General features: G+C 34.7%; 1 protein-coding gene across 1 annotated transcript in view; it reads right to left on the reverse strand.

Moving 5' to 3' along the window:
• LOC124358513 (fat-like cadherin-related tumor suppressor homolog) overlaps nucleotides 1–22,033 on the reverse strand; it is a 733,849-nt gene that overhangs the window by 45,455 nt on the left and 666,361 nt on the right. The window contains 6 exon segments of the mRNA XM_046810807.1: nucleotides 2,011–2,231; nucleotides 2,423–2,666; nucleotides 6,199–6,427; nucleotides 8,300–8,486; nucleotides 10,716–10,960; nucleotides 11,152–11,393. Of these exon segments, the coding sequence (XP_046666763.1) occupies nucleotides 2,011–2,231; nucleotides 2,423–2,666; nucleotides 6,199–6,427; nucleotides 8,300–8,486; nucleotides 10,716–10,960; nucleotides 11,152–11,393 (1,368 nt within the window).

Here is a 22,033-nt window from a genome sequence, read left to right on the forward strand (position 1 = left end):
TGGCACTGACTTGACTCTTGAATCTAGAGCCTTATTCGTCTAAAGAATCAAAAGAAATTTGGCTAAGTAGAAACTTAAATGAACTCTTTACATCGATTCGACATTGGAGACACTTAAGGGGACTGGGATTGTCCTATTCCTGCAATGTTAAATTTAACAAACTTGTTGTACCTCTATCTCAATAACCATAAAAGATAAAACACTAACTTGTGTTTTATTTTGAAGATGAACCTTTTCTTTACATTTTTAGCAGAGGGGTTATAAAAATTCCATCAGGTAAAGGTTTTGGTAATTTATAAAAATATATATAACATTTTGTTATTTTTTCCTCATATGATCAGATATAATTTTTTTTTCAAGCAGTATTTCAAAAAGTTGTCTGTTCAAAATGTAAGGCATATTATGTGGAATAAAACAAAAAAAAGGTCATGCTTATATCTTTTATAGTTTTTGAGATACAGGTACATATGTAAAAAAAACACACAAATGTTCGGGAATCGCGAGTAAAACATGTATTGCTATAACACAGAGGATTCTGTTTACTTTAATACATCCCTGCACCATATGAAGGCTCATTTGGGTCTTCCTGCTCCTCAAACTGGTCCTCCAACTTCCTTTTAGCGAACTGCTGCGTCTTGCGGCACTTTTTTCTAATTTCTTCTACAGCTTTCTCTGCTTCGATTCTCGTTTCGTCAATGGATTTCAAGGTTTTTATGCAATTAATGCCCGGTGTGATTCCTAATTTTCCTAGTATTTTACATTTAGTAATGTTTCCATTGTTAAAAGTAGCTATACCCTAATAAACACCAAACTCAAGTGTAGAAATCATCACAAAATTAGACTTTGGAATTCTATTCCAGATCACACTGTTGAGCGACTCACAAGGATTTTGGGTGCCACCATGCAGACACTTTTGTAAGAGCACAGGAGAAGATAAATCTTTGAAGATGGGTTTAATTTTGTTTATTACCTAATTCTAAATGTTTATTTAGAAATAGGTAGACCTACTATAATAAAGTACAATAACAATTTAGTGTTGAAGTAACTTCTCAGTACTCGCGCGGCGCAGGTTTACGAGCCAGAAAAGCGTGCACAACATTACAAAAATGCAAATAATTATTTTATTATTGCTCAGAAGTTTGTTCTAATGGTTTCAAATTAAAGAGGACAGAACATAGATTTGAAAAATGTAAAAAACAAAAAATCGGTATTTTTGACCAAATGGACCATCCCAGTCCCCTTGTTACAATATAGTGTAATCTAGGTGAAGAGGTATTCTCATTGTCACATCAAGTGCACAATTGAGTGTTCTATCATGTTTTAATGACGATCTCTAAGCTCGGTGGAGCAACATAATCTTTTACACGTATCGCTCCTATGGCTAAGTGTTGAGATCTGTGACAGTGTTAGATTCCTAAGAGGAAGGCAAAGTAGGGCTAAACTCAATATTTTACATTGAATTAACCCTTCCCCCGCTTATAGCTATGTTATTTATAGATGTATTCTAAAAATCCCTCCACTTTCTAAAATTTAAAAAAAAACCAACAAAATGAGGTATTACGTAATAGGGTTACTTGTTGAAACCTTTCTAGCTCTTCCACCCAAAAAGAGGGGAGGTTGGGTAATTGAAAGATCTACATAAGTAAAATCATCGTGTGATACCTGATTGTGAAAGTCTTGATAACATAAGAACGGTGGAAGTTATATGCCTCTAAAAGATCATCACATGTTTCCTTCCAACATAGCAACAAACTGAAGATAGGATTTTACATTTATTCAGACCACAGTCATTTTGGATAGCGTAGACTGAATGTGATACGTTGTGTCATTCAATTTAGTCTATTTTAATCACCTCTTACTAGAGGAAATGGACGTAATTAAATTTATCAAACAATCTTCATCTTCAGTTATTGCATTCCTAAAGAATATTTCAAACATCTCAAGGATTCAAAGTGAAAGGAAGGGAGGATTGGTTGGGAGTTTTAGGACTCTCTGTATGTAAGAACTTACCTGGGCAATAGAGACATTGTTGAAAGTGGGCAGCAGGACTGTAGTATTGTACTCTGTCTGGGAGAAGTGTGGCGGACAATCGTTGACGTCCGTGACCTGAACCCAGACCTTGGCGAGGTCCCGACCGGACAGTTGGGGAGATCCTGTGTCCCGGACCTGGACGTGAAACGTCACGGACTGGGTCTCCTCATAGTCCAACTGGCCTTGGGTGCGGATTGCTCCTGTAAGTTTACATCACCATTACCCTCTTAAGATTAAATAAATATTGTAAAATTTCGTGGAAAGCATTAAATTGAATCTGTTTATTGAAATATAATATTCTTAATTAAAGTCTCGAGTCGGTGGTATATAACGATATAAAGTGAAATAAAAATAACGTTTTTGCTCAATTATCCAGAAAAAGAAAATTTACCTGTGGATGGATCTATGTAGAAGATCCTCCTAGGGACGGACTCCACGATGTCGTACTGGAGGATAGCAGAGTCCGCGTCCTCGGCTTTCACCACGAGAGGGCTCCGAGAATCCGTGAGGACCAGAGAACCTGGAGTGGCGTCCTCGGATATTCTGCCTCGGTATTCGGTCTCTAGAAACCGAGGGGAGTTGTCGTTGCAGTCCACTACGTCCACCACCAGACCGATCTCCGCTCTCACTCCGGCCTGTAAACGAGATATAGATAACTTGTTGTCCTTTGGTGTCTACTTTGGTATTCGGTCTCTAGAAACCGAGGGGAGTTGTCGTTGCAGTCCACTATGTCTACTACCAGCCCGATCTCCGCTGTCACTCCGGTTCTGTAAACGAGATATAGATAACTTGTTGTCCTTTGGTGTCTGCTTTGGTATTCGGTCTCTAGAAACCGAGGGGAGTTGTCGTTGCAGTCCACTATGTCTACTACCAGCCCGATCTCTGCTGTCACTCCGGTTCTGTAAACGAGATATAGATCACTTGTTTTCCTATAGTGTCTGCTTTGGTATTCGGTCTCTGGAAACCGAGGGGAGTTGTCGTTGCAGTCCACTATGTCTACTACCAGCCCGATCTCTGCTGTCACTCCGTTCTGTAAACGAGATATAGATCACTTGTTTTCCTATAGTGTCTACTTTGGTATTCGGTCTCTGGAAACCGAGGGGAGTTGTCGTTGCAGTCCACTATGTGTCCGCAGTCCACTATGCTCTCCGATCTCTGCTGTCGATCTCTGCTGTCACTCCGTTCTGTAAACGAGATATAGATCACTTGTTTTCCTATAGTGTCTGCTTTGGTATTCGGTCTCTGGAAACCGAGGGGAGTTGCCGTTGTAGTCCACTATGTCTACTACCAGTGCGATCTCCGCTCTCACTCCGGCTTGCAAACGAGATAAAAGTCACTTGTTGTCTTTTGGTGTCTGTTTTGCTATTTAGTCTCTAGAAACGGAGGAAAATTGTCATTGCAGTCCCTTTACTTTGACAATTTCTTAAGCTCCATATATCTGGTTCAGCAACAACATATACGTTTCATTATCAGCAGCACGCGTAAAATTAACCCACATAAAATTATACAAGATGGAGTAAAGAAATATAACAGTGAATTTTGTGACATAGGAGGTGTCAATATTATAAAGTGAAATGATTGAGGAATAACAGAGTGTCTATCATATCATTCATGCCCAACCTATCCCCAACATAAAAAAACAAACAACACACTACGATTCTCAAACATAGAGGCACATCTGCTCGGGAAATTGATAAGGAGATGTGCGTATCTCTCCACTAGAGCGATGAAAATAGAAACAATACTCTGCGTTCATCATGGAAAGTGGCACTTTGGGCCCATTGTTTTTAACCCTTCCATTCACTATAAACTGACAGTTGGACCTATTCTAACAAAGTACATAATTAACTTTGCAAATGTTGAGTCCATCACTTTACAGTGAACTTTCATACATGATATTTATCTTTGTTACTAGTACTGTTTTAAACTATGTGTACTGTAAATTTTAAAATTTTCAATTAAATCTCATAACCTTACTTATTACGAGTAAAAAATGAATAAATCTACTAGTTTACATTTTTTAAATATCAAACTCATACGAAGAAATTACGATTGTATGGCTCGTAATCATCCAACTGAAAAATTATATTAAAAATATCGTAAATTCTGTGTCTATTTTTACACCATGTTCAAAAGAAATATTGTAAGGATTAGTCTATAACCAGTGCTAGCTAATTACATACATTTCTTTCACTTTATTTCTTATTTATTGCTTGTAAATTTGCACAACAAGCAATTTTTGTACTCTGCGTGTACAAGAAGAGTTTGATTTATTTTAGGCGAATTCGATTTGCTTGCTTGTTAATACTTGTAAAAGTATTTATCACTTTTGCTTAAAAAATGTATTGAACATTTATTTTTTTATGTAACTATCTGTGTAAAATGTAAAACCTACACAACCTACATAATGTAAACAACACTAAAAGATTGATTCTCTAGAGTATGTGGTACATAAAAGGTGAACAAAAATTCCCGGGGAAAATCTAATTTATCACATACATCCAGTGACCGTCACTTCTTCAGGGTGACGGCCCACAAGGAGTCAGAAGAAAATCTTACATGTTAAAATACGTTGTTCTGCACATCAAATTAAAGGTAAACAAAAATTAATGATGCAAACCCAACCTCAAACGAACAACCCAGCCAGAAATAGCAGCCGTTAACTTGGAAATTTGGACTTAGTTTGTAGTAAATAAGAAAATACTAATGATGAATCACTTCTATTTTATGCCTAAATTTATGCAATTGTCGAATTCAGCAATCATCAAATGCTCTAGTTTTGCCTGTGAATAAGGTATTCATACTACCTTAAAATTTGCTACGTTTACATAATAATTGTAAATTGTAGCCATATTTGAACTGTTGTCAATTCGATTCTCAGTATTTTGCCACTTACAGGAACCTTTGGTAAGGTTAAAAGAACAAAAGATGTTAAGTCATCTGTAAAGACATTGAGTAACAAAGGAATGTAAAATCCCCAACTCGCTGAAGAAATGAAACAGATCTCGACATTCAACAAAAACAGATTGCTGGAAAGAAAATGACTGTTGCCATCATTCGGTAATAACTCTTTTTCTAAGAGACTTACTAAAGAAAGTACAGCATCGCAGTTGTGATCTACGTTATGTTTTGTGTAATTCACGACGTTCTGTTCTCTGGGCATTGTCTGGTGTAATGGATTTCCCAAGAAAGACAGGTTGATTCGATAGCGCCCCGTTCTTTAAAACATTTCCAGACTAACCTAGTTATTCACGAAATACAACGAGTATTTTATGGAAATTCTTTACGCCTCGTCATGGAAAATCATAAATGTAACGGAAACGTCATTTGATGAAATTTGTGATACAATGAATTTTTCAGAAACTATTCAGAACAGAAACTAAGCTGTCTCAATAATCTATCAAATACAGTTTATGATACTTGACAATATAATTCTATAAATAGCTGAGATGAAAAAGTATACAGTTATTTGGTTCTTCACTACTATAACGGTAGATTTCGAAATTAGAACCGTTCGTACAGTGTCTACTAACAGTATTTCTATTCGATTTTTGAAAAGCATCTATAAATTATATCAAAATTACAGTACTCATCTAAGACCAATGTTGGAAAATAACATACACAAAACGAGTAAGTATAAATTTTGGATACTAATATACTAAACTAATATCCACCTACATACTTCACAGAAAGATGAAAGCAACACTACTAGATCCTTTCTTCATTAATTCGACTATTTATTATTCTATCTGTCTTTATTAAATTTAAATACAAAATAGATTAACAAATGGTTAAGCAATAGACACATCGGATAGTTTTCAATCTACATACTGTTGCCATGCCAACCGTACTGTTCCTATATTAGTGCTGGGTATTGATAGGATTCAAGGCTATAATAAAAAGGTAAAAAGCAGCGTTGTATAAGAATATAAAAGTAAAAAAGTTCGATACCTTATGTTTTAGAGTTAATTTGAGGCTATTATCCCTATAAATAAGTACTCGTATATTCTGTTTTTAATTACAACTCTCAGTAAAATGAAACTAACTTTTTGAACTTTAGATACTTTGTTATATATACGTATATTTATGCGCAGTTCATAATCTATCTTTAAATTAATCTCCAGAAATATTGCACTGACATTACAAATAATGTTGTAAGTACATTACCATGTTTGTAGCAGACACAGTGAGATTGTAGCTTGGCCTAGTCTCGTAGTCCAGGGGGTGTTGGGTTGAGACAACTCCTGTAGTAGGGTTGATGGTGAAGTGCCTATCGGAGTTGCCATCCTCTATATCATACGTGAGGGAGAGAGCGCTGCGAGCTCGGGCTTGCCAGACTATCCAACCCACGGCTACACTCTCCTCCACCTCAGCCACGGCACGGATCTCCTCAAACCTACATCAAGTTAAATATTAGCGATGTACAAAGTACTATAGGAGAACAGAAGATGTTGGACGGTGACAATTCCTGTTGTGAAGCTCATGATGATGGTTGAATTGAGTTGCCATCCTCTACAACACACGAAAGAGAGAGGATGCTGGAGTCAACCAATTATTTCCCAACACCTGCATCAGTAAGCACAATAAAAGAAAGGCAAGACCTTAATACCGAGGTTCATGCTGGTTACCATGTATTTGGAACTTTATGAATGCTTCCGAAGAACAAATAGTGGCTGTCTTTATGGTGTATGTAACACTATGATGATATGAGGCTGTAGCACAATTAGTAAAAACTTTAAAACGTAACAGTTAGACTTTTAATTCCTTGAAATGTAAAATAAAAGATAACTGTAAAGAAAATTAGCAAAAAATAAACAAAATGTAACAAACATTTAACGCATTTGTATAAAAACACATGGAAGAAATCGCACACGCCTTTATTAATTCTGGTTCGATTGTGAACTTGGATTTAGTAAGGCTGGTTTAATCTTTAAAAAGGTCAAATATAGCGTTTCCTTTGAATTAAGTTGTAAGTGGGATGCCTTTGTTGAGTAATTGCTTGACGTGAACGTAATTAAATATCAAGAAACCAGTCATTCATGCTGCCCCTTTATTAGAAAAGTGTTATAACTCACACTGACACTATTCCTTTCTCATAGAATACTATTCAAAAGGTGACGCTTTGATGGTTGTATCGAAATTGTTAAGCTCTGAATGAGTATGTGCGTACGTTTCAAATTCTTAGCATTATCACAATAAAACTCAATTAATCCGACTTCCTGTCCAAAGTACAACAATTAAAAATGGTTTATATTATATCTATAGTTAAAAGTTCTATAATTCATTGCAAATGCATAGCGCTTAGTGAAATCATAAAGGAAATCTCACCCTTCTTGGAAAACGATTTAAGACAGACCTTCAAAGAAATCATTGTTAATGTTCTTTGTTTCGTGTTTATTTTTGTCAATAAATTGATTACGAAGAAACAGGATTTTCCAGAGGTTTTCAGTTATCAAAAAAAACATTAACACTACTTTTCGAAATTTGAAATCGGATCTCTTCCAAAGGTAAAAACTAAACAAAGCATATTATAGAGCGTTGCTACATGTATTTTGTGTATCAAGTCCATGCAGATTAACTCTAAAACATGCACTAAATAACAGTAAAAGTGAACTAATGAATGCAAGTCACAACAGGTCTGCACTCACTGACAAACTTAAGAGAACTGCCTCTGATTGGCACGCCTGATTCACCTGAAGAAGAGATCAGATTGCGGATTTCTAAACGGAATGTTATTGATTTTCTTTTACATCAAACGATACCAAATGTAGGGTTCAATACCATCAAAAATCATATTTCCTACTAACGTAAAATTGTAAAATTATTCAGTAGACTTGTGTATGTTGTAATTTAAAACCAACATATTATGTACTTTCATAACTCACATTTAATGAATTTGTATAACGCTTATACTAAAAAAGCTGGTCAAAAATCATTCAATTACGAACCACACTGAGATCAATGGAAGAACGTTTTTCTCATGTAGTTGTTTTACTAAACCTTTCAGTAGTACATTGTATATATATAAACAAACCTGGGAGGAGCATGGTCTGAATGCCTGACAGTGACGAAGATGGGCAGGGTACTAGCCAGCGGGGCGGAGCCCTGGTCCAAACAGATTTGGTATCACAATGTATACATGTAAACAAACCTGGGAGCAGCATGGTCTGACTGCCTGACAGTGACAAAGACGGGCAGGGTAATAGCCAGCGGGGCGGAGCCCTGGTCCAAACAGATTTGGTAGTACATTGTATACATGTAAACAAACCTGGGAGCAGCATGGTCTGACTGCCTGACAGTGACAAAGACGGGCAGGGTACTAGCCAGCGGGGCGGAGCCCTGGTCCACAGCCCTCACAATCAGGTTGAACTCCGCCGCCTCCTCGCAGTCCAGATCTCGAGCTACCGATATGTCCCCCATCACCGCGTCAATGGAGAAATAATTTCCAACATTGCCTGAAAACAAATATTTCTCTATGGTATGGTATACTGGTATGGCTAGTCTACCTCCAGCCATACCGGTATATGACATCGACAACAGTAAAGTTATCAATATATACTAACATACGAATAGTATAAGCTTATTTAATAAATTTGCAAACCCTGTAGAAAACATTAGCAAAATGTTTTTTTACAAATACAGATATCATTAACGTCCACATTTAAACTTGCTTGAAAAAAAGACATGTAAAACGTTTAAGTTAAATCTCTACAGGATTTTGAGATGGGAACACTAGATATGTTAACCTTTTTTAATATTTAAGTTTCTTTATTCTTTAAACATGTAATATTTTACTAAAAAAACCATACGGAATGAAAGCCAAGCGGAATCCCATTTTATTTATTTAACTTCCCGAAAACAAAAAGATATTTAATAAACCAAATTCATTTTTGCCATTACCAATTTATAAAAAAGAGTAATGACAAAAATATTAAATCTCAATAAGAAAAGTTTTTCGTAAAAATTGCATGTTACTTCGTTGAAGGTAAAGAATAATGAGGTTTTTTAATTATTTAATACAAAAAGTCTATAGTATTTAAAACATTAACTATATAATTTAAAGTTACAGAGCAGATAGTTAAAAGCACACTTTATCATACCCAAACTATATTTATAACCGTTACCAATAATTTGTAAAGTGAATTAGAATTTAAATTAAGATAATACGAGTATTTTATTTAAATACGGCGTAGTTTAGTTCATAAATTAATAGGTGAATACTACAACGTTTGAAGTATTTATTTCCAGTGATTACAAACGTATTGTAAGATAACTTTTTTCCAGAAAGACTAGAGGTAAACATTGTCCAGAAAGTGACAAAATGTACTTTTGAAAAAGCTCTTATATGCACATCACTTGTAGAGGTTGTATAATATCTCCATTGTATAAAAAGCTGTGCCTTAGCAACTCCTAATCCTATTCTTCTAACAACTCTAGACTACGAGTCAGGAAAGTGCATACAAAAGCTAAAAAACATAATCATATTAAAACTCTCATAAACTACATCCCTAAAGGGGTATATAGACTTTTACCACGAAGTACAAAACTGACCAACAGATGATGCTAGTGACAATACTCACGCGGAACAACAAATTACCTGAATATGAATGAAGAGTAAATTTGCACTCTATATAAAAACAATCCAGCTTTAAGTGAAAACTGAATTTTATATAATATATAACTCAACACTATCACCACTATACCCTATCAACTATCGTGTATTAGTGTTGAACAAGAACCCAGCAAAGACATAGAAAGTCAAGTAGAGTGAAAGGAAAATTGTCGATCCGAGCCCAGAGTAGAAATCTGGAGATTCTGGAGATCTGGAAATCTTGGAGACTTCGAAAGCTGGAATTTAATATTTATACAAGAACTTGGGTTGGCTAATGAAAACATTGATAGAAAGAAATATTCCTGGTAGTGAGTGAGTAATATTTATCTGTGCGAGTGAGCTAATCACAGGCCATGATAATTAAACAATGTTGTTGAATATCGCAAACAAGGCCTATTTGCACGTGGCTGTGTAATGTATATTACTTAATAACCATCAGACAACTGTATCAATCTACAACGCATGGCTAGACAATTTATTCTCTTATCTTGTAGAGAGCTCAAAATTAATTGATATTCTTTTTCCTGTGGCATACTTTAGCCTTTTGCAGCTGGTGTAAACGCGTTTTACACAATTGGACAAGTTGGAAATAATAAAAGACGCGTAGGCTGTGGATAGTAGTTTCAAGGTTCGGTTAGGGACCGCTAAGCATTGGCTGCTGTACAATTAAGGAAAATGTGTTATTGTTCCTGCTGATAGATTAATGAAGTACTTTACACTAGGGTGGTTAGCCTACTCCTGCACCTTTATAATCATCTTTAGGTCAGGGTCGTGATTATAACCTGTAAGGTGGTAAACTGTGTTCCTGTAACGTTTGTGAAAACCGCAACATACGAGCATAACATAAACCATATATCGGACTCTCCGTCATTCCTGTTCACTTTTCGTAGTTTTTTTTGCCTGTGACCTGAAATTACCCCGCCCACTCTAGGGAGTGTCGTCTGCGGCAATTAAAGTAATATTCTTTTGACGATTCTTATTCATAGGCGACATATTCCGCGTATGGTGAAAACAAAATATTTAAGGTATATAAATAATTATTACTATTAAATTTATTACTATAGGCTACTACCTGATACTATAGCGTAGGTAACTGCAGCGTTGGCGCCGTGGTCTCGGTCAGTGGCGACCACGGTGACGACTCTGGAGCCCACGAAAGCGTTCTCCAGCACGACAGCCTGGACAACACCGCCAGACCACTGCGGCGCGTGGTCATTGCTATCTGTCACATGGACGATGACACGGGCAAAGTTGCGCTTCACTGGGGAGCTGGAGTCTGACACCACCACGGTCAGGATGTGCTCTGATATGCTTTCCCTGGAATAAGGAGTAAAATTACCATCAGTTCTAACTAAAAGACACAAATAGAGTACACAACATTTAATCCTATAAAATAAGACTATGATCTAGAGACAAGTGATTCATCAGGCACAAAGATTTATACCTCAATATGGATCAAATTCTTTCAAAACTTCATCCTCAAAATTGCCACAGTTGGTTATCCTCACCTGTCCAAAGGCTGGGCCACAGTGAGTAGACCAGTCACGTGATCCAGGTCGAACAGCTCGAGACTGGTGACGCTGCGACTGTTGTGCACACTATAGATGAGCTGACTGGTGACGTCATTGTCTGTAGCGGTGACGTGGACCAGTGAAGTGCCCGGCCTCACGCTCTCGTCTACCGTCACCACGAACTCTGCCTGAGAGAATTCTGGCCTGAACTCGTTACTGTCGACAACCTCCACCAGCAACTGTTACCAACAAGTAAAATTACCACAAGATCCAGCAATATCAGAGAATTTGTGTCAGTACCCATTGGAAACTAAGGATGCATAATTTTTCAAAACTGTTTTTCTTTCACAGCTGTTTTTTTTTTTAATATAGTGTACCTAAAATACTCTATATTAAAAATCAAACATGGTTTTAACTGTAACTAAAGCATTTGGTGGTATTTTTATGTGAGGAGTCATTGGACTCTCTATTACTGTAGTAAGAGGTATCCAGAATTTGTAAAACGTTGAAACTGATTCTTGAATAGTTAAAATCGGACTGTTATTTAAAAATTGGAACAATGATGAAATTTTAGATATTTTTATTCATATATAATTATAAAATAAATTCTTAACTCCCTAACCTTTAGAAAGGCAAATCACTGCAAATATTCATATTAGTGCCAAAACAGGCAGGCAGAAAGAATGTTTAGATATAGTACTTCGTTATGAATTTCATCTGCAGTTATTAGAACAAGTAAATTGCATAGAACTCATGTGGAATTTTCTCTCTTCAAATTGAATCTTAATATAGAATTAATCTTAATTTAAGCCTATTTATAAGCATATCTTAAATAATCCTATTTATTGCCTAATATATATTTTTGTACACTTATATTATTGTTTGAAATTTAATTATTTCGGAGAAAACTAAACCAAATCTTAGTTAGTTGTTACACTTTCCATATACAACAAAAGCACAAACAGAGACAATTAGAACTCCTCACTCCTCCTTAACTCCGACAGATGTTTAGCACACCACAACCGACACCACTCATTCATTTTAAAGGCCTTCGCCACCAAATAGAGATAAATAGAACTCCTCGACCGAGTTTTAGCACACAAATCCTTCATTTCAAAGACCTTTGCTACCATTTTTCAAGACGAAGAATTCGAAAATAATTCTACAGCTGCAGTATTTACCAAATCAAAACAAACTCCTGATGACATGATAGAATTCACTATCTCGAAAATGATGAAATCCTATATGATTTATCTAATGGCTCCAAATAGAAGAGTCAAGCACCATAAGTGGTACAAACTTTCATAATTAGCTTTAGGGACAATTGGCTACTATAAATCAGAGTAAATTATATCGTCTAGAACAGTAGGAATGTATGAACGCCTAACTAAAACACCCAATAAAAAATAAGAGACTAAATTGATTTTATTTGTGTATGGAAATTGATGTACAAGTAGGTGACAATTCAGAGGGAAAAAACGAGTTAATTCAGTTTGAGTTCATACTTAAGTATTAGACCTATGTATTCTATAGATAAATCATGAGACATGAGCACCCCCAGAAACGATTTTAAAACGGGTTTCGACCTATGGGCGTGGTAGTACGGACAGCACATATGAACAATCGACCCTTGGACGTTTGGTCCGATGCGGGGGGGGAGGGGGGGTCGAAAATGGACCTTTCAGACTGGAGCCCAGACGGTAAGAGCGCCGAAGCCAAAATGGGGGGGATCGGTGCTCCGTATGGGACATCCTAGGTTTGCCGCCGGGTACGTGTCGCCAGCCCCCCTGTTTGCGAGCTATTCAAGATGGCGTCACGAGCACGTCGTGTGGGAGAGGTGGTGAGTGCGGGGTAGGGTTTTTCCATTGGACACGGTCCACCGGAGAGGTCTGAGGCTAAAATTTGGCATGCGCCGTCTGTCGTTTGTCTGGGGTGCCGACCATGGACGTTTGAAAAAGGGTGATTTTCAGCGATTCCAAACGGCTGGAGATTTTTCCAAAGTGAAGGGTTCATGTGATGCGTCTTGGGAGTGGGAGGTGAACGCCGTTTACAGAAACGCCGTAGGTGGTCCCAATTCAAAATGGCGGCCACGAGTTTGCGGATCTCGGCCGTGGTAAGTGTTGGGGAAAAATTTCTTTTTGGACATTATTCTACGTCGGGATTGAGCGACAAAAAGTGGCATGAGTCATTGTTCAAAGTGATGGGGGGGAGGGGGGGGCGTTTCAAAAAGGGTGTCCAAACTGTGGCCCAGGTGGAGTTAGGTGGCCCGGGTTTTTTGGGCTCATGTCATGGCTCGGGCGCAAAAAATAAGATTCCCGTGGAGAAATTGCGGGTTTTTAAAACTACCCGGACTCAAGGTCCAGAAGAAGACGATTTTCGTTATTAACGTATTTTTCCGGGTTTTTTCACTGGAACCCCTTTAGTGGACGAGTTGATGTACAGAAATGTCATTTTTTCGGGTTTCCGCCCAACCATGGGGTAGGGGTGGGGGTGGGAAATCGGGTGTCCAAACTGGAGGCTAACTGATACCACTTGAGCGGTCCTTTTTGGGCATAAAAATCGTCAAAAAATTAGAAAATAGGATTGATGTGGAGAAATCGCCGGTTCGATAAACTACCCGGACCTAAGGTCCAGAAAAAGGCGGTTTTCGTTATTGGTGCATTTTTTTCGGGGTTTTTTCAGTGTGACCTCTTTAGCGGACAAGTTGATGTACAAAAATGCCCTTTTTTAGGGTTTCCGCTCAACCATGGGGTGGGGGTGGGGGTGCGAAATCGGGTGTCCAAACTGGAGGCTACCTTATACCACTTGAGCCGTCCTTTTAGGGCTTAAAAATCGTCAAAAAATAAGAAAATAGGATTCCCGTGGAAAAACTAAGGGTTTTAAACATTACCCGGACATAAGGTCCAGAAAAAGACGATTTTCGTTATTAACGTATTTTTCCGGGGTTTCTTCACTGGAACCCCTTTGATGGACGAGTCGATGTACAAAAAACCCTTTTTTGCGGATTTCCGGTCAACCATGGGGCGGCGGTGGGGGTGCGAATCTGGGTGTCCAAACTGGAGGCTAACGGGTAAATGTTGAGTGGTACTCTTTGAGCTTAAAAATCGTCAAAAAATTAGACAATGGGATTGCCGTGGAGAAACTACGGGTTTTAAACACTACCCGGACACAAGGTCCAGAAAAAGCCGATTTTCGTTAATAGCGTATTTTTTCGGGTTTTCTTCAGTGGGACCTCTTTAATGGTCCAGTTAGTGCACAAAAATGCCATTTTTTCCGATTTCCGCCCAACCAAGGGGTGAGGGTGGGGGTACGAATTTGGATGTCCAAAATGGAGGAAAACGTGTAATAATTGAGCCGTACTTTTTGGGCTTAAAAATCGTCAAAAAATTAGAAAATGAGATTCCAGTCGGAAAAAAGCCCACTTTTAAGAATATCGGGGACCGAAGGACCAAAAAAATCGATTTTTGGCGTTAAAAAAATTTTCAGGTTTTTTTTGCCTGGAATCCTTTAATCAGCCCAGGTGATGGACAAAAATACCATTTTTTTGCTTTTCGCTACTATACCAGGTTCAGGGGATCCGTTTGGATTTAGGTGTCCAAACTGGACTGAAATGCGTAATGGGTGACTGCGGTTTTTTGGTGTCTAAAAATCGAAAAAAATTTATAATTGGGATTCCGATCATAAAAGTTGCCACTTTTGACAATTTCAGGCAACGAGAGGCCTTCATCTATGGTGCAATACGGTGTACGTGCCTTCTAACAAGCTTCCGAGGCCGTCAGGCCGAGGGCAATGCTGCAATAGGGCGTACGTGACTACTAACAAGCTTCCGAGGCCGGCAGACCGAGGTCAATAGGGCAATAGGGCGTACTTGACTACTTCAAACAAGCTACCGAGGCCGTCAGGCCGAGGGCAATGCTGAAATAGGGCGTACGTGACTACTAACAAGCTTCCGAGGCCGGCAGGTCCGAGGTCAATAAGGCAATAGGGCGTACTTGACTACTTCAAACAAGCTACCGAGGCCGGCAGGCCGAGGTCAATGGTGTAATAGGGCGTACGTGACTACTAACAAGCTTCCGAGGCCGGCAGGCCGAGGTCAATAGGGTAATAGGGCGTACGTGACTACTAACAAGCTTCCGAGGCCGGCAGGCCAAGGCCAATAGGGCAATAGGGCGTACTTGACTACTTCTAACAAGCTACCGAGGCCGGCAGGCCGAGGTCAATGGTGTAATAGGGCGTACGTGACTACTAACAAGCTTCCGAGGCCGGCAGGCCGAGGTCAATTGTGCAATAGGGCGTACGTGACTATTAACAAGCTTCCGAGGCCGGCAGGCCGAGGTCACTGATGCAATAGGGCGTACGTGACTACTATTAACAAGCTACCGAGGCCGGCAGGCCGAGGTCAATGGTGCAATAGGGCGTACGTGACTATTAACAAACTTCCGAGGCCGGCAGGCCGAGGTCACTGATGCAATAGGGCGTACGTGACTACTATTAACAAGCTACCGAGGCCGGCAGGCCGAGGTCAATGGTGCAATAGGGCGTACGTGACTATTAACAAGCTTCCGAGGCCGGCAGGCCGAGGTCACTGATGCAATAGGGCGTACGTGACTACTATTAACAAGCTACCGAGGCCGGCAGGCCGAGGTCAATGGTGCAATAGGGCGTACGTGACTATTAACAAGCTTCCGAGGCCGGTAGGCTGAGGTTCTTAATTATATAGAACGAACATTATTGGCAAAAATTTATTTAGTTTGTTATTTTAAGGTTAAGAATATGGTGAGAACTTGCCTATAGTACATATAAATTGGTAAGACGGGGAGTGGTATTGTTACAAAAGAAACAAATTTTTTATATATTTTGTTTAATTTAATAAAAGTGAACGATTTTATAAGAAGTATGTGTGTAAATTTGAAAGTTTATATTGTGTATAGTAAAGTTTTTTAAGAATTTAAAGATAATTACGTATATTGGCTAATTATATTAAGAAATGTAACATGTACAGTATCATAAATTGGTAAAAATAAGGAGTATTATTTGAAAAGTAAAAATTTTTGAAATATTTTGCTTTATTTAAAAACATTAAATGTATTTATAACAGTTTTGTATATGAATTTGTAAAGTTATAACATGTATTGCAGAGTATTCTATATACATTTAACATTTTTTTACCGTAATTTCGTATAAATGAAGCGTATTCTATTGGAATTGCAAACTTTATACATGTTATATTATTTGAAATGAACGTAATTGCTTTTTTTAGCGTAATGAATGACACTTAATACATGTATTTTGTGTATAGAAGAATTATTTGTAGAGAAATGGGTCACATAATGTACATAAACTTACTAAGAATTATTCAGCATGTTGTGAAATAAGCGAGTTTTTTTATTGGCTTGGTGTTAGGAAGGAAATTACATTCTTTTTTTACGTTATGTATGGTGATTCGTAACGGTATTACGTATATTGCACAATTATATAGACAAATGTAACATGTACAGTAGTATAAAGTGATAAGAATGTCTAATGTTCTTAGAAAAGTTACAAGTTTTTAAAACGTTTTGCTTTATTTCATAAAAATATATGTATTTGTCATAATTATTTATATAAATTTAGAAGTTTATTGTATACACTTAATAGTTATGTATAGCAATTGGACAAGTTTTACAGTAGTTTTTATAAAAGTAAGTCTGTATTCTTTGCATTGATTCAAATACCGTACATTATTATATGTATAGAAATATAAATCATTCTTATAAATGAATAGTATTTAAATTAATCGTGTTTATTATACAGAACGTTATGTGTAATGATAAAAAATAACAATATACAGTTGCAATTTTGCCTTTGTAAATGTAATATTAATAAATGTTTTACAAATAATGACGAATTACATTTCAAAAAAGAAATTTGTTATCGTCAAAATACGGGAAGATTAGTCTGCGCGACTACGACAGGTACGTGAAATAGCCTTTTATAATTGAATAGTATGTCAATTATTCATGTTTAGTATTCAGAACGTAATGTGTGATGATTAAAATTATCAAAACACAGTGATAATTTTGCTATAACAAATAAATATTAAGAAATATATTACAAATATTGACGGATTATTTTTCAAACTAATACATTCTTCATCATTATGTATATTGCACAATTATATAGACAAATGTAACAAAAGTAAGTCTATACGCTTTGTGTTGGTTCAAATACTGTACATTATTATATGTATAGAAATATAAATCATTCTTAAAAGTGAATAGTATTTCAATTATTCGTGTTTATTATACAGAACGTTATGTGTAATGATAAAAAATAACAATATACAGTTGCAATTTTGCCTTTGTAAATGTAATATTAATAAATGTTTTACAAATAATGACGAATTACATTTCAAAAAAGAAATTTGTTATCGTCAAAATACGGGAAGATTAGTCTGCGCGACTACGACAGGTACGTGAAATAGCCTTTTATAATTGAATAGTATGTCAATTATTCATGTTTAGTATTCAGAACGTAATGTGTGATGATTAAAATTATCAAAACACAGTGATAATTTTGCTATAACAAATAAATATTAAGAAATATATTACAAATATTGACGGATTATTTTTCAAACTAATACATTCTTCATCATTATGTATATTGCACAATTATATAGACAAATGTAACAAAAGTAAGTCTATACGCTTTGTGTTGGTTCAAATACTGTACATTATTATATGTATAGAAATATAAATCATTCTTAAAAGTGAATAGTATTTCAATTATTATTGTTTATTATACAGAACGTTATGTGTAATGATAAAAAATAACAATATACAGTTGCAATTTTGCCTTTGCAAATGAAATATTAATAAATGTTTTACAAATAATAACGAATTACATTTCAAAAAAGAAATTTGCTATCGTCAAAATACGGGAAGATTAGTCTGCGCGACTACGACAGGTACGTGAAATAGCCTTTTATAATTGAATAGTATGTCAATTATTCATGTTTAGTATTCAGAACGTAATGTGTGATGATTGAAATTATCAAAACACAGTGATAATTTTGCTATAACAAATAAATATTAAGAAATATATTACAAATATTGACGGATTATTTTTCAAACTAATACATTCTTCATCATTATGTATATTGCACAATTATATAGACAAATGTAACAAAAGTAAGTCTATACGCTTTGTGTTGGTTCAAATACTGTACATTATTATATGTATAGAAATATAAATCATTCTTAAAAGTGAATAGTATTTCAATTATTCGTGTTTATTATACAGAACGTTATGTGTAATGATAAAAAATAACAATATACAGTTGCAATTTTGCCTTTGTAAATGTAATAATAATAAATGTTTTACAAATAATGACGAATTACATTTCAAAAAAGAAATTTGTTATCGTCAAAATACGGGAAGATTAGTCTGCGCGACTACGACAGGTACGTGAAATAGCCTTTTATAATTGAATAGTAATGTCAATTATTCATGTTTAGTATTCAGAACGTAATGTGTGATGATTAAAATTATCAAAACACAGTGATAATTTTGCTATAACAAATAAATATTAAGAAATATATTACAAATATTGACGGATTATTTTTCAAACTAATACATTCTTCATCATTATGTATATTGCACAATTATATAGACAAATGTAACAAAAGTAAGTCTATACGCTTTGTGTTGGTTCAAATACTGTACATTATTATATGTATAGATAGAAATATAAATCATTCTTAAAAGTGAATAGTATTTCAATTATTCGTGTTTATTATACAGAACGTTATGTGTAATGATAAAAAATAACAATATACAGTTGCAATTTTGCCTTTGCAAATGAAATATTAATAAATGTTTTACAAATAATAACGAATTACATTTCAAAAAAGAACTTTGCTATCGTCAAAATACGGGAAGATTAGTCTGCGCGACTACGACAGGTACGTGAAATAGCCTTTTATAATTGAATAGTATGTCAATTATTCATGTTTAGTATTCAGAACGTAATGTGTGATGATTAAAAATTAATCAAAACACAGTGATAATTTTGCTATAACAAATAAATATTAAGAAATATATTACAAATATTGACGGATTATTTTTCAAAACTAATACATTCTTCATCATTATGTATATTGCACAATTATATAGACAAAATGTAACAAAAGTAAGTCCTATTACGCTTTGTGTTGGTTCAAATACTGTACATTATTATATGTATAGAAATATAAATCATTCTTAAAAGTGAATAGTATTTCAATTATTCGTGTTTATTATACAGAACGTTATGTGTAATGATAAAAAATAACAATATACAGTTGCAATTTTGCCTTTGTAAATGTAATATTAATAAATGTTTTACAAATAATAACGAATTACATTTCAAAAAAGAAATTTGTTATCGTCAAAATACGGGAAGATTAGTCTGCGCGACTACGACAGGTACGTGAAATAGCCTTTTATAATTGAATAGTATGTCAATTATTCATGTTTAGTATTCAGAACGTAATGTGTGATGATTAAAATTATCAAAACACAGTGATAATTTTTGCTATAACAAAATAAATATTAAGAAATATATTACAAATATTGACGGATTATTTTTCAAAACTAATACATTCTTCATCATTATGTATATTGCACAATTATATAGACAAATGTAACAAAAGTAAGTCTATACGCTTTGTGTTGGTTCAAATACTGTACATTATTATATGTATAAGAAATATAAATCATTCTTAAAAGTGAATAGTATTTCAATTATTCGTGTTTATTATACAGAACGTTATGTGTAATGATAAAAAATAACAATATACAGTTGCAATTTTGCCTTTTGCAAATGAAATATTAATAAATGTTTTACAAATAATAACGAATTACATTTCAAAAAAGAAATTTGCTATCGTCAAAATACGGGAAGATTAGTCTGCGCGACTACGACAGGTACGTGAAATAGCCTTTTATAATTGAATAGTATGTCAATTATTCATGTTTAGTATTCAGAACGTAAATGTGTTGATGATTGAAATTATCAAAACACAGTGATAATTTTGCTATAACAAATAAATATTAAGAAATATATTACAAATATTGACGGATTTATTTTTCAAACTAATACATTCTTCATCATTATGTATATTGCACAATTATATAGACAAATGTAACAAAAAGTAAGTCTATACGCTTTGTGTTGGTTCAAATACTGTACATTATTATATGTATAGAAATATAAATCATTCTTAAAAGTGAATAGTATTTCAATTATTCGTGTTTATTATACAGAACGTTATGTGTAATGATAAAAAATAACAATATACAGTTGCAATTTTGCCTTTGTAAATGTAATATTAATAAATGTTTTACAAATAATGACGAATTACATTTCAAAAAAGGAAATTTGTTTATCGTCAAAATACGGGAAGATTAGTCTGCGCGACTACGGCAGGTACGTGAAATAGCCTTTTATAATTGAATAGTATGTCAATTATTCATGTTTAGTATTCAGAAACGTAAATGTGTGATGATTAAAATTATCAAAACACAGTGATAATTTTGCTATAACAAATAAATATTTAAGAAATATATTACAAATATTTTGACGGATTATTTTTTCAAACTAATACATTCTTCATCATTATGTATATTGCACAATTATATAGGACAAATGTAACAAAAGTAAGTCTATACGCTTTGTGTTTGGTTCAAAATACTGTTACATTATTATATGTATAGAAATATAAATCATTCTTAATAAGTGATAGTGGAATTTCAATTATTCGTGTTTATTATACAGGAACGTTATGTGTAATGATAAAAAAATAACAATATACAGTTTGCAATTTTGCCTTTGTAAATGTAATATTAATAAATGTTTTACAAATAATGACGAATTACATTTCAAAAAAGAAAATTTGTTATCGTCAAAATACGGGAAGATTAGTCTGCGCGACTACGACAGGTACGTGAAACTAGCCTTTTATAATTGAATAGTATTGTCAATTATTATGTTTAGTATTCAGAACGTAATGTGTGGATGATTAAAAATTATCAATAACACAGTGATAAATTTACTTGCTATAACAAATAAATATTAAGAAAATATTCCAAATATTTACGAATTTTATATGAGAAAAAAGAAATTGTACATAGTGCTAATACTACAAGATCACTCTGGGCGAGTATGATAGGTACGTGTAATAGCCGTGGCAGTTGCACTAGTTCTCTTTCGTTTCAACAATACAATTGTTCATTCCTTTTTAAATTTTAAAGGAGTGTTGTTGTGCGTGTTAAAATCTAAAAATATATTTCTTCTAAATATTGTCAAGTAAGTGGAATATATATTTCTTATGTTTAATTATTATCTAGGACATGTTTAATTTCATATTTTAAGTAATAAATTTCATGTTTGTATGTGTTATTTTTCTTTAATTTTCAGCAATATATTATGGAACCTACTCTGACGCCATTTTGGACCTATCTTTCGGATGATGAAATTTTTAATATCGTTATTAAAATTGAAACGTTATATAAGTTTTAAACTATTTATATACTTATATTTTACTTGACTATTATTATCTAGAATGAATTTATACATAAAAAACTAAATTTCTAGAAATTTAATTTTTTTATCTTTGAATAAAAATTTTTTTTTTTTTAATTTTACTTGACGTTAAAAATTTTGATGGCACGAGTTGCAAAACATGATTTGAATCAAAAATGGCTCTTGACATTTTTCAAGAAAATTAATTATTAAACTGAGATACAAGGACTTTTAGGTAGTAAAAATAAGCCTAGACGTAAAGCGTGTATAGCCTACGTGTGTTTGCAGAAGGAATATGGAATTAATTAGTGTTCGGAAATGATAAAGGACATGAAA

Source organism: Homalodisca vitripennis, chromosome 3 (genome assembly GCF_021130785.1).
Source record: "Homalodisca vitripennis isolate AUS2020 chromosome 3, UT_GWSS_2.1, whole genome shotgun sequence".
NCBI lineage: Eukaryota > Metazoa > Arthropoda > Insecta > Hemiptera > Cicadellidae > Homalodisca > Homalodisca vitripennis.